A 17109-nucleotide genomic window follows, 5' to 3' on the forward strand; every position below is an offset into this window, starting at 1 on the left:
CTCCAGGAGGCTTCTTGCTCAAGAAGCCATGGTGGTGGCAGCAGGAACACTGCTTGGGCTGCAGATCTAACCATTATCTCTGCCATATCCTCCTGCCATCTCCAATTTCAGCCCTGGGAACAGCAAGCAGTGGCAGGCAGCTGCAGGCAGCAGGAGCAGAGGCCAGGAGAGGAAACCAAGCGCGACAAGGAGAGCATGTCCCAGCCTGCATGGCACTTGCTCCTTCATGGCTGGGTCCTGGCCGGCCTTCTCCTGCACTGGGATGCTCTTGAGGCCGAGGGATTTTATGGGCTCTCTTTAATCTGCTTGATCTCCAAACATGGCTGAAGGACAAAAAATAGGGCATCTTTTGACTGGGAGGATTGGTGAGAAGGCAAACTGCACGAGGGTGGGCTGTGGGCATGGCCCAGCCAGCACGACGCTCAGCTCCCCACCACCAGCAAGGCAGGATGCTGCCAGCAGGACATGCCGTGCTGCGCTCCCCCAAAGGCTCCTCACATCCGGGAATCCAGCGTCAAATTTTCCAGCTGGCCAGAGAAAAATGCACGGCTGCAGTTTCGCAATCTGCTGGAGCCCAGACACAGGCCTGACACCACCAGAGCCAGCAGCAAAACTGCCCTGGGCTGGGTTGGGGAAGCATAGTCTGGGGTCTTGGGGGGCTGAGAGAAGGGTCTTAGTTCACCCCTCTCCCAAACAGCCCTTGGCTCCCCTCTGCATGGCCAGCCTGGCTGCATGCAGCTGGGGCATCCATATTCCAGCTGCAGGGTTCAGAGACCCATTGGGCCACACTCTGGGAGGTTTGGGGAGACCTTTGCTCTCTTGCCTTCCTCTCCTTCCCACTGCTTTGATTTTCTTCAAAGCTTCAGCTGGGCATGGTGGGGACAGCATGGCCATCTCTTCTGCCCAGCCAACACAGAGGAGGTGATGGAGAGGGGTGTCACACCCTGGAGGACAAGAGAGGGGACGATAAAAAAGGGAGCACAGCTACATTTGTGCCAACAGGAAAAGGTGAAGGGCAGTATCCAGAGGGTGGGAAGGAGAGGGCAGGCTCTGAGTTGCTGCCCTGGCCCCCCAGCATGCCCATTCCTCCAGCGGGTGCTGCACCCCATGTGCCACGGGGCTGCGCTGCCTGTCCCCGTCCCCAGCCACCCACACTGTGTTTGCTTACAGGGCGGCAGCTCTTGGCCTCCTTTTACAGCCCCTGGCGAGGCGCGTTGCCACCCGTCCCTGGGACGTCTCCGCACCGGTGCCACGTGGCTGTGCTCGCCTTCCCCAGGGCAGGGGAAGGGTTAAGCAGATGGCTTGAGCCCAGCCATGCCCATGGCGCTGGGTGCCTCGACCCCCCCCCGCAGCCACCCTGCCAAACCTGGCTGCCTCCGGTCCCCCTGCATGCCAGCCAGCGCTGGTTCAGCACTTACGCATGCTGCTGTTATTAGAAATTAGTTAATGGGTGTCTCCAGCCAAAGGAGAGCAGCAGTAACAGGAGCCGTGGGGTTGCTCGCGCTGCCGCTGAATATTTAACATCCCGCCATGGCCAGGCAAGAGGGTGCTACTGCTGCTGGCGGGGCGAAGGGGGGCTTTTCCCCCTCCCCGCCCAGTGGCGACTCTCGCTGCTGGCCGGCGGGAGTCCTTTCCATCCCAGTCTGCCCGAGGCTTCCTGAGGATTTATGAAAGATATGTGTAACACAAATAAAGCCTTCCAGCAACGCACGGAGCTGTCCTGCCGGCGTGCGGGGGCTGTGCAGGGCTGTCTGCTCTGCACGGGGAGGTGGGTGAATAGAGCCAGGGAGGGCAGAGGAGCGGGGCAGCCTGCTGAGGAGGGCAGGAGGCGATTTTGGGATGATAGCCCTTTGGAAGGGGCAGGGAACCTGCAGGGACATAGCTGCTGGCTGGCCAGGAGCTCCTGGCTCTCACTGCAGTGCATGGGATGCTCTTGGGAGGAAAAAAAAATCCTCTTTGGGGCGCTTTCATGGGGATAGACCCCAAAAATTTGTCTCCATGGAAAAAAGGTGTTTCAGCCCAAGCAAGGAAGTGTCATGGATACTAGAGGAGCGGACTAGAGTATCCCACTAGCTCTGGGTCTTGCTGGGATGATCCCAAAAGGATTGTTTACTCCTAGTGTTTGGAGGTGCCAGGGTGGCTGCTGCAGGGGGTCACGGACACCCTGAGGGGGGCAACCAGCTGGGCCAACTTAACATGAGGGCAGCTTGAGTTTCCCAGGCTGGGGGGAGAGGGGTGTGGGGCGAGATGGGGACGAACTTCCTGGCTGTCAGGTGACTGCCCCTTGCTAAGAAGAGAAAAGACCCAGTGCCTGCACTCGATGCCTGCTCGATTTATCCCTTCAGGTGACATTGGAGCAACTGTGACAGTCCCGCTGCTGTGAGTGCTGGCCGCTGGCCTGTGGCAGCAGCCCCCGGGTGTTCCAGTAGTGATGCCTGGTGGGATGGTGGTGCCTGACACCCGGTGGGGTGGCCATGCCCTGTGGGGTGGGGATGCTTGGTTGGGTACCGATGGTCGGTGGGACACTGATGCTCGGGGGGTGGCCGTGCTCGATGAGGCAGCAATGCCCTCTGGGATGGCGATGCCCGGAGGGACGGCTTTAGTTGACGGGGCGGTGGGCGAGGCAGGGTCGGGCGGAGGCGGGGGCCATGTGCCCTCCCCCCGCGGCCCGACCCGCCCCGGCGCTGCCCCTGACGCTGCCCCGGCGGCGCGGAGATTGGGAGCCGCCGCGCTGGGGGCGGGTCCGGCTCCGGTTTAATCTCCGGCTCCGCCGGGATTAGGACCGCGGGATAGTCTCTAATCCGCGGCGGGGCTGGCCACCGGGGGCTGCTCGCCCCAGCCGACAGCAGAGGTACCTTCGGAGAGGGGTGCAGGTAAATTCTCCTCCAGTTCCCCCTCCCCGCCTTCCCCAATCTCCCTCTCCCCTCCTGCCCCCCCCCTCCCCCCGCGTTGCACTCACCCCCATGCTTTTTGCCTTCTCCTTCGGGAAATTCCGCGTCTGAAGGCTGCCAGGGGCTTGGTCCCCTCGCCTGCTCTTAGTCCCCTCCGCACCCCATCCTAATCTCCCCCACCCCGATTAGTCTCCCTTGAGCCCCCGCCCGACCCCGCTCCCCTCCCGCAGCCCGGCGCTCGTCTCGTTTCTCCCACTCCCCGTAGCCCGACAAACCCCGCCAGCAGCAGCGGAGGAGGCTCCGAGTTGCGGGGCTCAGGCAGCTCTGGCAGGTGGCAGCGCCCTGGAGCTGTTTGCTTTTTTACTATCACTTCCCTCTGTGGCTGCCAGAGCCCTGCCTTGCCACCCTGATCCCGAGCACAGCTCCTGCCCTCAGCACGGGGCCGGGGGCTTCGGCTTCACCACCCATTTTGCTGATAATAATAACAATACCACCAACCCCGAAATCCTCTTTTATTTCCCTTTTTTTTTTTTTTCCGCTTTAATATTTAATTGCCCGTGGGAACGACATATGTTTCTTAAGGCTGGAAGCAGTGGTGGCTGGGATCGTGTGTCAGGGTGCTGGGGCGCGGTGGGGGGCACGGCTGGGGGGAGCGATGCTGGCTGCCTTGGGTGCTGCTGGGGCTCGGCTGGGCTGTGCATGCAGCGCCTGCCCCAGACCAGGGGGTATTTATAGAGCCTGGCTGATTGGGATGATGGTGTTAAAAAGCATGAGGCACATTGCATTTCTGCTGGCCACGCGTGTCCCCGGCTAGCTGGCACACTAGCTTGCTCTGCTTGAGGTGGCTTGCAGACATCCCACAGGAGAGAAACCTTCTCCAAGGGGAAACTGAGGCAAAGCAGGTGGCTGCTGGCCCTGAGCTCCGTGTGCTGGGGGCTGATTCTGCTGTGGGATGAAGGGGAGGCAGAGCCCCAGCTGGCTGTGGAGGGCACGGCTGTGCTGAGCAGCCATGGAGAAGATAGGGAATTTTCCACTGACATTTGGATCTGGCCCAAGCTGAGCTGTTAGACCTGCCTGGTCCTTGATGCTGGCCACCAGCACGTGTCTGCCCCCCAGCTTTGTGGGGATGCCCTGGAGAAAGCCCTCCATGCTCTATAATGTTGCTCTGTCCACTGGGGACTGAGTGCCACTGCTGGGGGGCAGTGGGGGCACCCTGGCAAGCCTGAGGGTGGCATGGGGGTGCCGGCACTGCAGGGGACCCTGGCCAAGGTGCAAAGGGCCCCGCAGCACCCGGCCGTGCTGCAGCTGTAATCACACGCCGGGGCCGCAGCCACGGCAAACAAACAGGCACTGGTGGAGCCTATTTTCCTTGGCGTGTGGGGATGGGGGGAAGAAGTGGGATCCCACGGGCTCTTTTGGAAAGGCAGCCCTTGAGAAAACAGGGGTGGGTTGGGGACAGGAGAGGGCCCCCGTGCCCCCAGCCCTCCTCGCTGTGTGTGTCTCAGCCATCGTGTGCCTCCCTGGTTGCTGACGCAGATCTGGGCCTGGCTGGGTCCCCCATGACAGCAGGGGGACAGCTGGCTCAGTCCTGGCACCCCTGGGCTGGGGAACAGATGCCAGGCTGGTGGGGTGAGCCAGTGGTGAGAGAGGCAGGAGGACTGGGGGTAGTGGTGGTCCCATAGGGCTTGGGCAGGTCGTGGTCCCTAGCTGGGATGAGTCGCGGTGCTGGGGTGCCAGGGGGCACACAAGGCTGCGGTTGAAGTTGGTCCCTCCCAGAGTCCCCAGCACTGCCTGCAGCAAATGGCAGACTGGATTTTTTGCCATCAGTCCTTTGGAGTCCTCTGCCGATGCTGGGTGTGTTTTAGGTAGTGGAAGCTCCCGGGAAGTGTCTTGCTTCCAAGGGTGTGATAGAAAACTTAAAGTGTTTTTTTCAGGTGTCACCTGCCCATCGGTCCCTGCAGTGCCACTATCTATGCCACTGTTCTCTCTGCATGGCTCCTGATGAGCAATGCATTAGTTAGGTTTAAGTTTCAAGCAAAACCCAACATCTAGCTTAGAGCCAGCTGAGATGCTTTGGGCTGAATCCACTGTCTCACCTGGCCTTCCCCTGAGGCAGGCTGGGTGCCACCAGCCTTGTGCCGTGTTCACCCTGTCCCTGTCCCTTTCCCCATGCTGCCAGGTGCCTCTGCTGTCTGACCTTGTCCCACAGGGGCTCAACCCCTTCCTTCCATGTGGAGTTGCGTCAGCAGCAGCCTAGAGTGTCCTGGTGCTGGGCATGGCTCCCCTTGCCTGGCCTCAGTTTCTCTATGGCACTTCCCAGCTTTCCTCAGTGCTTGTGCTTGGATGCAGGAGGATATGGTGTGATGCTGGTGGCTGGTACCTGTGTCGCAGCACCTCACTCCCATGTGGTTCCATCCTGGGATGTGTCTGGCAGGGAATTGCTGTGGCCAAGCCATGCCATGGCTCCGGTGCTGGAAAACCTTCCCCTTGGACCCGCCATGTTTGGCTCTGCCACCCTCTTCTCTGCAGTGCCTTTTCCCTCCCTGGTGTGTCTTGGACCCTATCAGATCCATTGCTGTGGGAAAGTGCTGGGGCTGGTGGCCATGAGCCAGTGGGTGCCACTTGTGCTCTTTGAGGGAAGACCCTAGGTGGACACTGCTCCCTGCATGGCACCATGGGGATGGCCTACTGAGGCAGGTGTTGATGCCACCGGAGTCCTGCTAGCAAGGATAGTGGCTTTGAGAGCCATTTGCTCCTTCTTGCTGCTGTCAGTTGTGCCCTGGCCAGAGCGCTAGGGGCGTTGCCTAGCCTGAGGCTCAGCCATGGTGTGGTATTTGGGGCTGAAGCCCCAGGCTGCCCCAGAGCTAGGTGAGCCTGGGAGCTGTGGCCACACTGCCCAGCTTGCGCTGGGGCCATGAGTGGGGCTGCCTAGCTCAGCTGTCTGATGGGGCTGTCCAGTGAAGGTCTCTGGTGGGGCTAACTCATGAGGATCTCTAGCAGGTCTCTTTTGGGCGGGTCTGTAGTGGGGCTGCCCAGTGACTCTCCAGCTATGCACGGGGCCTGCCTTTCCGAGAGTGCTCTGTCACTAGTGCAGCCCCAGGCAACATGAGACCTGTGCGTACCCGGCTCGGCTGAAACCTGAACAGCCACCTGGGCAGGCAGGCACGGGCGGGGGGGCCTTGCTGCCAGCCCCCTGGCACACTCCCGCAGCACTGGGGTACCTGGCTGCCCGCACGCAGGCCAGCAGCTGCGGCAGGCTTGGTGCTAAATCCGGATTACTACCCGGAATAGTCCCACAGCCTCGGCCCCAGATGGGGCGGATTAGCCAGGATTCATCTGCAGAGGGAGAGGAGATGGGGAGGGGTTTTTGCCCTGCGGGGGTCCCCAGCCCGAAGGAGCACCCACCCTCTGTCAGGGAGCACCACCACTTTCATCCCCAGTGTTTGGGAGCAGTAGGTGCCCATGGATGGGCGCCATGGACTGCAGAGACTCGGGGGATCTTTGCACCCCAGGCTGGCGCTGTGTGGCACAGGCAGGGCGGGCAGGCAGGGGCTGTCAGTCCCCCTACGTGCCATGCTCCCACCGGGACAGCGTGCTCTGCAGGGACTGTGCGGTGCTGAGGCTTGCCCGGCGGAACCAGCGCAGCCACAAGGGCTGAGCTTTCCCGAGGTGACAGGCATCTTCCTCGCCATGCTGCTGGGTGCCATGGACCCCCCATCTGGCACATCCAGCTGGCATTGCTGACAGAGGCCCTCTGCCCCACCCCTCCTGGCTGTGCCTTGCTTTCAGCTGGGTTTTTTTCCCTTTTAAATAAAGTCCGCGTGGGAGGGAGTTGTCAGGCAGCGAGACGCAGCCCCTTCCCCCGCCGTGGTGCTCCGGAGCAGCCCGCAGCCTGCCTACCAGAGCAGGGCAGGGATTTGGGAACACTGCCGCCCCACACACGTGTCTCCATCCCGGTGAGGGAAGGCCAGGCATCTGTGCTGGCCGGGACACAGCGTGCGAGACCAAACGTAGCCTCCCCAGTCGCAGACGTGGCCGGCGGGGAGGGTACGTGCCGCCCCACCACACGGCTCGGCGTCCTCGGCGGGAGGGTGCGCGGCCCGGCTCGGGCTTCCTAGCCGCGACGGGGGGTTGTTGTCACTGAGCGGTGGGACAGCAGGATCAGCCCTAGGGAGAGCCGAGACTGGGTGGGGGGAGGTAGGAGGTGTCTGGGCTGTGAAGCTGTCATCGTCCTTGTCACCCCGCGCCGGCAGGGCAGCCGAGAGGCACACGCCGGGAAATCAGCGTGGCTGGCTCAGCACCCCCTGGGCGCAACGGCAGAGGGTTCTGTGCCCACGCCGTCAGGGTGGGCGAGCGGGCGGTGAGGCTGGCGATCAGGAGGGGGACGATGCCGGCTGGCACATGGACTGCCCGCCGCGGCAGCGAGGATGGCAGCGTCCCATCTGTGTCGCTATACGGCAGCCCCGGCTTGGGCTCTCGGGGCTGGCACACCATGAGAAGAGACTCGAGGGGAGATGCTCTTTGCCGGAAGCTGAGGGTCCCCAGCTGAGATGGGCACAGCGGGACAGGGGTGAACCTGCCGCCACAACCCTGGGGGGACCCACGCCACCCGCCCGGGGCCATCCACCGCTCCGTGTGTTTGCTGTTCTGCCCAGCCTTATCGCAGGGCAAACAGCGGCAGGCAGGGCACGCGCTGCCCGATCGAAGCATCTCTCGTTCCCTCCCCTTTTATCTCCCTCTCTTCCCCCGTTGCCGCTGCCGGGAGACCCTGGCCGAGGGGCAAAGGCCGGGGCCAGCCGCGGAGGTAGCGGCGAGCGGTGCCGGGGCTGTGCCAGGGCTGCCCAGCGGGAGGAAGCGTCTGGGTGGCAGTGCTAAGTCCGGTGCATACGAAATGAGCTCGGTCGTGCCGCTTGCTATTCCGAGAGGCGCTCGGGGGAAGAAGCTGGTATTTCCTGAGCTGCCCAGCGAGGTGTAATTATAACCTGGGAGAAGAAAGGGGCTGCAGAGGCGAGAGTCCAGCCTCCCTGGCGCCCGCGGGGGAGCGGGCAGGGGGAACGGGCCAATTCTTGCCCACCGGCGGTGGAATGTGGCAGAGCCCTGTCCGCGGGCAGCCTGGTGGGGCTTGAGGGTTGATGGGGCACCGCGGGTCTGGTGGCCTTCCTCAAGCCCGGCACCGGGACTGATGGTTTCAGTGGTGCCCGCCCGCGACGGCGGGAAGGCACAGAGTTAACGGCGGTGACTGAACGTGCTGGCAGCCCTGTTCGTGCCTGGATCCTGCCCAAGCGGAGGCCTAGTGGAGGGGATAAATCATCGCCCTGTGCTTCCCTCTCTTCCCCACCACAGCTGAGCCTCCCAGCTCTGGTCTCTGCTGGCCTGTGCCCTGCCTCAGTTTCCCCACCAGGCAGGATGCTGCGGGTAGGTTGGCTCAGCCATGTGCCCACATCCCAGGTCAGCCTTAGGGGTTCGGCACCCCCAGTAGTGCTTGCAGCTGGTGTGTGGCCTGGGGTGACCCTGCCAGGTCTCCTCAGTGGCCTGGATGGGCAGGGTCAGTCCAGGCAGTGGCTCAGGAGCCCAGAGGTGCTGGCACCTGTGCCCTGCTGTGGCATCCTTCCACAGTGTGATGAGGAAGGCTGCTGTTCCCAGCGTCTCCCTGCTCCAGCAGTGCCATGGGGAGACTTGCCTGGACCTCAGGGCCACTGATCCCCTCTAGGAGCGCAAAGACAGGAATGTCACCTGCTCACCCTGTGACAGGGTGACGGGGCAACAACATCCTCCCAGAGCTGGGGACCACACCGCATCCCAGCCAACCCTTGCCTTGGGCCAGGTGGCATTATCCCTTGGCCAGATGTGGCCCCAGTGTGGAGCCACCCCCAGCTGGCCAGGCAGGACCCCCAGCCCCCCAGGGCAGCGGGGAGTGGCGGGGGACCCTGCCCCGGCTGCCAGCCTGCCCCAGAAAGCCACCCTGTGCCATTTCCCAGCGGGGCGGGGAGGCCGGGGCTTGCACAGAGGCGGCTTTGTGCAGCGTGCCAAGGCGTCCCGCGCTCGGCAGCCTGGCCGCCTTCCCCTGCCAAGGAGCTGTCTCCTGGCCCTGCGCTCTTTCCTGCTCTATTTGTCCGGCCCTGACGTGCCCTCAAGCCCCTGCCTTGCCACCCCACCATTGGTGGGACATTACGGTGGTGACTGGAGGTCCCCAAGCTCCCCGCCCCATCCCCAGCTGCCCTCCTAGACACCTCTGCTCGCCTGTCAGTGCCTGTCTCTGGAAGGGGAAATTGAGGCACAGAGCTGAGAGCTGCAGGCAGGGGATTGAAGGTGGGCCAGGGTCATGGATGGAGGTTCCTGGGCTGGGTGTGTTGTTTGTTGAGCAGAGCAGGGTGGGCTGCAGGGCTGCCAGCCAGGCAAGGGGACAATTCCACCTGTGGACACTTGTGGGGCTGTCGGAGCTGGGGTGAACTCTGCGGGGAATTGTGTGTTGAGTGGGCAGACAGGAGAAATCAGCTGTGGTGATGCCTGGCTGGACATCACTGTCATCCTTGGGTGCCTGTCTCTACAGTGCCAACAACATCCCCAGGAGACGTAGGACCTGTAGGACATCCTTCCCAGAGCTGGACTGCTGTTGCCCCCCTCTTGCAGAGCCCAAGGAGAACCCACAGTGAGCCCAGACACCTCTCACCATGGACGTGCCCCTCCAGACCGAGATGGTGGAGCTCGTGCCCAATGGGAAGCACGCGACCACGCTTACCACCTCTGCCGTCCCCTCACTGGCAGGTGACAGGTAGGGTCCCTGGGACAAGAGGTGGTGCCAGGGGCTTGGGGAGTTCCAGTGGATGCTCCCTGCCCTTGCAATGCCAGCTGGCAGTGGTAGACGGGCATGGCAGCCTGCTGCTCTGCTTCGGCCTCACCTCCCTTCCTCCGGTGGCCAGGTTTGAGGAGAACCAGTCTGGCACAGCAGAGATGGAGGAGTTCCTGCCCCATGGCGCTGAGAAGAAGCAGACACACTTCACTGATGTGAGTATCAGCATGAGCACCAAGGTGGTGGTGGGATGGGGGGTAGCTCCTGGTGTCACCAGTGCGTCCCCTCCCCGTTGTGTCTTGTGTGTGCAGTTTGAAGGGAAGACATCTTTTGGGATGTCCGTCTTCAACCTGAGCAACGCAATCATGGGCAGCGGCATCCTGGGGCTGGCCTACGCCATGGCCAACACCGGCATCATCCTCTTCCTGTGAGTGCTTGCTGCACACCTGCAGGGGCTTGGGGGGGGAATCCGGGTGTGGGGGTTCCTCCAAGGGGATTGATGGGTGCCAGGGGTGCAGGTGAGAAGGGGGTCCTTGGCTTGGGGTGATGCAGGGACTGGTGTTCTGCCTGAGCAATGCCCATCCCTTGCATGAGCCTGTCTGCCCCTGCTGGGCACTGTGCTCCACTGAGGAGGAGGAAGATAAAGGCTGAAATTCCTTAATACAAGACCACATTTCCCCACATGACCCAAAGTATGCAGGTGCTGACTCCCCTTAGGCCTGGGGACATGGACCCAGAGAGCTGCCCCATGGCTGTGGGGTGCCCACACCCTGCAGCCCACCCACCCCATGAGCACCCAGCTGGTGCAAAGGTGAGGGACCAGTTGCCCTGCCAGGATGGCTGCCTGCAGGCAGAGCCTGCCCACATTGGTTTGCACCACATGCCTGAGCCTTGTGCTGTGACCTGCTGGTGATGGCTCTGTCCTCCTGCAGCTTCCTCCTGACGGCGGTGGCCCTGCTCTCCAGCTATTCCATCCACCTGCTGCTGAAGTCCTCTGGCATTGTGGGTGAGTGCTGGCTCCCTGGTGGGGCTGTGCCAGGGGGTCCTCTCCTGACCCTCATCCTGCTCCCACTCCCCGTTCTGCAGGAATCCGCGCCTATGAGCAGCTGGGCTACCGAGCCTTTGGCACGCCAGGGAAGTTGGCTGCAGCCATTGCCATCACGCTGCAGAACATTGGAGGTGAGGATGGGGCTGGGGGTGGACCTGGTGGTGCTGGGAGGGGAACAATGCACTGGAGCACACTGGCACAGCATGACCTCGCTCTGCTCCACAGCCATGTCCAGCTACCTGTACATCGTCAAATCTGAAGTGCCTCTGGTCATCCAAACCTTCCTCAACCTGGAGGAGAAGACCACGTGAGTGGCTCCTGCCCACACTGCTTGCCCGCCAGCCTTCCCCAGGCAGGCGCTGGGGCTTCATCTCCAGCTGTGCAGCCTGTGGCAGGGATTTAGTGCCATTAAGCCACTACTATTTTTGATACCCGTCAGTGCTGAATAAGCCCCTGGGTGAGATTAAACTGGGCTGAACTTCCAATCCCTGCTCCTCGCATCCCCTTGAGATCAAGCTTTCCTCCTTGAGCAGAGTCTGGGGCTGCTTTGTGGGGATGGGAGCTGTGGGTGGGAATAGGTCCCTCACATGCTGTGCCTGCATCCCATCTGGCAGCTCAGGGGCGTGAGAGCTGAGCAGAGCTGCCACTGGGACCTCCACCAGTCTGGGACTGGGCATCCCAAGTGCTGGTACCCTTGTCCTGGCTTCCTCTGGCTGCCAAGCTGCAGACCAGCAAACCTGTGCTGAGAACAGCAGTTGTCAGCCTGCCTGCAACAGCTCTAGCCCTTGAGCATGCCCCACTACTGGGATAGGCAGGACCCCAGCTCAAAGGTCCCTAGGGATGCCATCCCAGGAGTACCCAGGGTTGCTACCACAGCAGGGATGCCAGCCTTGGGGGATGCCAGATAAGAGACCTAGGGATGCCAGTGCCAGGGTCTCTGATGCTGCTAACTCTGGTGTCCCCACAGACAGCAGACAGTGCCCAACCTCCCCCCATGCTGCCTGTGCCTCATGTGCCCTGGTAGAGCTGGACAGTGACTAGACCTTCTGCTTCCAGGGACTGGTACATGAATGGGAACTACCTGGTGATCCTGGTTTCTGTCACCATTATCCTGCCCCTGGCTCTCATGAAGCAGCTGGGTAAGTTAGGGGATGGCCCCTGTGACACCAAGGTCCAGCATCCTAGTACTCCCATAGGATGATGGTGCCAGCCTAGGGGTGGTGGGCAAGGAGGGGGCACCCAGTCAGTGCAGGGGTCCTGCCTGCACCCTCCAGCCTCTCTCCTCCATCCCCAGGCTACCTCGGCTATGCCAGCGGCTTCTCCCTCAGCTGTATGGTCTTCTTCCTCATCTCGGTGAGCACCTGCTGGCACATGCCAGCAGCTCGGGATGGATACCAAGCTTCAGGATGGATGCTGAGCACCCCTTCTGGCAGCCTGTGTGGCTCTGCTGGCGCGCAGCTGGGCTGTGTGCTGTGGGGACAGCAGGGACAGTGGGTGCTCGGGGCTGCAGAGATGCTGGCGGTGCTGTCACTCCGCTGGGTTATTTTTGGCTGAAGGAGCCGAGCACTGGGGAGAGGGTGCCACAGGCGGGGAACCACGCATGTGGCCCCTCCACGTGCTGCTGCCCCACTCTGCCCTGATCTACCCCACTGCCCACCCCCACAGGGACCCCCCAGAGGGCCAGCATCACCATGGGCAGTGTTGGCAAAGGGTGCCCCATGGAGGGAACCCAGCGGGGGCACCCTCCTGCAGGTGTGGTGCCAGCTTGAGCATCCAGTGCTGGAGATGGTGATGCCGGCCATTGACTGTCCCTGTGTCTCCCCTTCTCCCCAGGTCATCTACAAGAAGTTCCAGGTGCCCTGCCCACTCCCCGAGCAGGAGGGAAACCTCACAGGCAGCCTCAATATCACTCCTGTCAGCACCAGTGACTACCAGAATGGCTACACTGTCCTCCAGGCACCCGATCAGGACACCTGCACCCCCGGCTTCTTCACCCTGAACTCCCAGGTGGGTTCCCAGGATGCATCCCTGGGACTCTGGGTGGGCCCTAACCCTGTGCACCCCAGGAAGGTGGGTGGTCCTGGTGCTCATCCACCCTGCTCTTGCACAGACGGCGTACACCATCCCCATCATGGCCTTTGCCTTCGTCTGCCACCCTGAGGTTCTGCCCATCTACACTGAGCTGAAGGAGTGAGTCCTGGGTGGAGGAACCTAAAGTGGGGGGTGGGCTTCATCTGGCACCCACCTAAAGGCAGTGTCACCTGGGTGTGGGACCTGCACCGGGGCAGTGGTGGAGAGGTAGGTGATATCACCAGGGATGGGTGGTAGGACCTGGTATGGGTGATATCAGACCCAGGAGGTGGGTAATATCACTGCTGGGAGACTGGTGATATAACCTGGGGTGGGTGGGCAGCTGGTCAGTGGTGGGTGATATCACCCCTGAGACATGGGTGATGTGTCTTGGGATGGGTGGTGGGTGACATGACCCCAGGAAGGTGGGTGTTACAACCAGAGTGGGTGATTTTTTGGGTGGTGATGGGTGATCTGACCCATGGATGTAGCCCCTCTCTACACAGCCTCCATGCACCCCAGGGTGCTCCAGCATCACCTCTCCTTGCCGAGTGGGTGCTGGGTACCAGTGGGTGCCACGGGGTGGGCTGGGCTCCAGGGACCATGCTGAGCCCACTGTCTCCTCCAGCCCCTCCAAGAAGAAGATGCAGTGCATCTCCAACATCTCCATCATGGTCATGTACCTCATGTACTTCTTGGCTGCCCTCTTCGGCTACCTCACGTTCTACGGTGAGCCCTCGGGGAGGGGGCTGGAGGCCCTGCTGGCACAGTGGTACCAGGGTAGGAGTGGTGGTGGTGCTGGGGCTGACCCATCGTCTCCCCACCGGTGCCCACAGGTCGCGTGGAGTCAGAGCTGCTGCACACCTACAACAAGGTGGACCCCTTCGATGTGCTCATCCTGTGCGTGCGGGTGGCAGTACTGACAGCTGTCACTCTCACTGTCCCCATTGTCCTCTTCCCGGTGAGTGGCCCTTTGGGGATGTCAGGTGGCACAGTCCCTCCCAGCTGCCACAAGGCTTTGGCACTGGTCTTCAAGAGGGGAAACCAAGGCAGCAATGAAGCTGGGGAGAGCGGCAGGGATCAGTGAGGCTGCAGGAGTTGGGGAGCGGGACTGGCTGGGTGTCAGGGACAGGGCTGGGGCAGGGGGTGGGGTGATGAGGACCCGAAGGGCCCTTGGGGCAGGGCTGGAAAGGGGTTATGGGGACCAGGGGATGGGATGGGCCCTGGTTCCAAGCATGGAGTGTGACACCCTGTCCCCAGGTGCGCCGGGCCATCCAGCAGATGCTGTTCCAAGGGAAGGACTTCAGCTGGATCCGCCACATCACCATCGCCGTGGTCCTGCTGACCTTCATCAACCTCTTGGTCATCTTTGCTCCATCCATCCTTGGCATCTTTGGCATGATTGGTGTGTGGCAGCACCCGCTCCTCTCCCTCCTCAGCCATCCTCTGCCCCCTCCTGGTGCTCAGCTTTCCCTGACCGCCCTGTACCTCAGTTTCCCCTTCTCACCATGCCTGGAGCAGGTGACATGTGGGGTGTCCCCCAGCCCCATCCCTGTCCCGGCAGGCTGGTTCCTATGGTGTGGTGCCAGCTGCTTGCTGCACTGCCAGCAGTGCTTGCTCTTCCCCGTGGCACTTCCCGGGCTCCCCCAAGCTGGGCTGCCCCTGCTCAGTGCCTGGCTCAGTGTCAAGGCCCTGGCTGTGGGGGATGGCATGGGAATGGTGCCAGGACATGGTGTCCCTGGGTTCCTGGAAGGCTTTGCCAGGGCTGGGGGTAGGAGGGGGGAAATGTGGGTGGGGGTGGGGAGAGGATCTGTCCCAGCATCAGGGCTTGCAAAGCTGAGCTGCGGGGTGGGGGCCTCTGCCCGCTCTGTCCCTGTCTGCTTCAGGTGCCACCTCTGCTCCCTGTCTCATCTTCATCTTCCCTGCCATCTTCTACATCCGCATCATGCCCAAGGACAAGGAGCCGCTGCGTTCACCCCCAAAAATCTTGGTAAGCATGGGGAGACGGACAAGAATGTGGGTCCTGGACCTGGACTGGGGACCCCATTGCCCTGTCCCTGACCCCCTGCCCTGTCCCCACAGGCTGCTTGCTTCGCCCTCCTCGGGGTGCTCTTCATGATCATGAGCTTGAGCTTCATCATCATCGACTGGGCCACAGGCGGGGGGAAGAGCGGTGGCAGCCACTAGCTGGCACTGAGTGCCCACGCCAACCTTGCCCCTGCCCACTGGTGCCCCAGGGAGACCTGACCCCGGGCTCAGCCCCTGTGCCACAGCCCCACCAGGCTTCCCTGGGGTCCCTCTGGTGTCACTGCCCATCACCCATGGTGGTGGTGGGGGGGGCATGAGCCATGGCAGGCGTGGGGACCCCCCGACCTGTGCCCAGGATGGGGCAGCGAGCCTGGGGCAGGTGCTGTGCCCCCAACCCTGCTTCAGCGGGTCCCTTCCCTGCTCCGCGCCTCAGTTTCCCCATTTATAAAATGGGGAGAATAATACTGCCCTACCTCACCGGGAGCTGGCTGTCAGCTGGAGCTCATCTGCACACCTTGGGCACCACCAGGGCCACAGGGCACTGCCTGCCATGGAGGGGCCCAGGACCTTGGGGGCACCTTCCTGGGCCCCCAGACAGCATCGAGAGCCCTGATGAACAGTGTCCACTGGGGGCTGGGGTGGTTGGACTCCTGGCAGCATCCGTGCCCGTGCCACCCACCTTCTCCCCCCTGCCATCCCCTGGTCCCCAGCAAGATGCCACATCACTGCCCCAACAATGTGGAGGCACTAGGCCCTGTGGGCGAGCATGGTCCTGTTACTGTGGCTGGTGGCACTCAGCTCCCTTCTCCTGAGCCCACCAGGGGAGCGGTTGGCTCCTGTGGCTGTGGGCTGGACCCCAGTGACCCCCAGGCCATGCTTGGGGACCAGCCACGTCACTCTGGGGAGGTGGCACACAAGCTGGGGGCTTTGTGCCTGCTGACGTCCTGCCTGTGCTGTGCTGTGGCTTGGCAGCCTGGGGCCTGCTACCCCTAAGGGGTATGGGTGTGGGGTTTGGGGAGCTGGGGATCAGTCACCCCCCTGTCTCTGTGCCCAGAAGCCAGAGTGATGGGCATCCCTGCAACCCAAGTGGGGCCTGCTCGCCTCGCACCCAGGCCCTTGCAGCCCCCTCCCGCCCACCCACCCGTCCACGCTGCCGGGATGCCTCGTGCCATGCCAAAACCTGGAGAGCAGCTCTCCCACCCCCCCACCTCCCTTCCCAGCAGGGGTGTGGGGGGAAGCCTGGCAGGGTGGGCAGCATGGAATGGGGATGGGGGGAGGTTTCTGCGGCAAAGTACATAAGAGACGTATTTTTTTACTGGGGAGGTGGAGGCTGGGATGCTTTTTATAAATACTGTATATAAGAGTAGATCTTTTTTAATGTGTTGTGTCGCTCTGGGTAGCTCTGTATAATGTACATATCTATGTGGGGGGGAGGGGGGGAGTGAGGGGCACGGCTGCGGACCCTCGCCATCGCCCCGGGGGCTGCTGGCTGCAGCATGGCCCCTGCCTCCCTGTCCCCAGCCCAGCTGCCCTGTGGCGACCCCTGTGCTGTGGAGGGGGGCAACACTTTTAAATTATCCGTGGGGCGATGTCCGTGCTGGTAAGGACGCCGGCCGGAGAGGCGCCCGCAGTGAGAATAAAGACGTGAATGTGCCCAGGTCTTGGGGGTCAGTGTGGCAGGCGAGGAGCTGGCGCGGAGGCTGGCGCCCAGCCCGCAGCGTCCTGGGATAGCACGGACATACGGACACGCACGCAGATGGAGGCACGGACGTACGTGGGGACAGCGGGGACACACGGACACGGATGCACAGTGAATAGGGGCGGCAGGACATCACGGAGATAGGGACAGCCCCACGCACCCACGGGTACAAGCGGACACACACAGGGGGGATGTCGGCTGGGACACGACACGGGGACACGACACGGGGACACGACACGGGGGCTTCGCAGGGCTCCGCCGGCGCCAGGGGGCGCTGCGACCCCGCCACGGACCCGGCCCGCGGGAAAGGGGAGGGGGACGGGGTGGGGGGGAAGACAGGACACCCCGGGAATGGGACTCCTAGGGAGCGGACCCCCCGGGGAGAGGAACAGGAGGAGCAGGACCCCCAAGGAGAGAGATCCCAGGATAGTGGAATCCTCAGGGATATGACCTCGGAGGGCGGGACCGCTGTGGAAGCGGGACGGGGGTCATGCCGTGCTGGGTATCAGGGCAGCAGGTGCCCTCGGTGCCCCTCCAGACCCCTCGGGGGAGGTGCCAAGGCCTCGCCCCAGCCCTCTCCCAT

The 17109-nt window shown here is 62.6% G+C and overlaps 1 protein-coding gene across 2 annotated transcripts; it reads left to right on the forward strand.

The window, feature by feature from the left end:
* Positions 1-2747: 2747 nt before the first annotated feature.
* On the forward strand, positions 2748-15226 carry SLC38A3 (solute carrier family 38 member 3). Of its 2 annotated transcripts, none has more exons than XM_051627631.1 (16): positions 2748-2873; positions 9522-9663; positions 9812-9896; positions 9993-10108; positions 10614-10687; positions 10768-10860; positions 10955-11036; positions 11786-11868; positions 12024-12082; positions 12563-12736; positions 12840-12919; positions 13428-13528; positions 13636-13760; positions 14060-14204; positions 14686-14789; positions 14882-15226. In XM_051627631.1, the coding sequence occupies exons 2-16, from the start codon at positions 9563-9565 to the stop codon at positions 14984-14986; spliced, it is 1527 nt and encodes a 508-aa protein (XP_051483591.1). In that variant the 5' UTR covers positions 2748-2873; positions 9522-9562; the 3' UTR covers positions 14987-15226. The 2 variants fall into 2 exon arrangements, with proteins under 2 accessions (XP_051483591.1, XP_051483590.1); XM_051627630.1 differs by having other exon boundaries at positions 2749-2873; positions 9442-9663.
* The last annotated feature ends 1883 nt before the right edge of the window (positions 15227-17109 follow it).

The sequence above is a fragment of the Apus apus genome, chromosome 9 (assembly GCF_020740795.1).
Source record: "Apus apus isolate bApuApu2 chromosome 9, bApuApu2.pri.cur, whole genome shotgun sequence".
Taxonomy (NCBI): Eukaryota; Metazoa; Chordata; class Aves; order Apodiformes; family Apodidae; genus Apus; species Apus apus.

Bases quoted from the DNA above. Each gene is read 5' to 3' on its own strand.
- SLC38A3 (XM_051627631.1), top strand. From the start codon at position 9,563: ATGGACGTGCCCCTCCAGACCGAGATGGTGGAGCTCGTGCCCAATGGG. The intron at 10,688-10,767 runs GTGAGTGCTGGC...CCCGTTCTGCAG, and splicing joins GAAGTCCTCTGGCATTGTGG to GAATCCGCGCCTATGAGCAG. The intron at 14,205-14,685 runs GTGTGTGGCAGC...TGTCTGCTTCAG, and splicing joins TGGCATCTTTGGCATGATTG to GTGCCACCTCTGCTCCCTGT.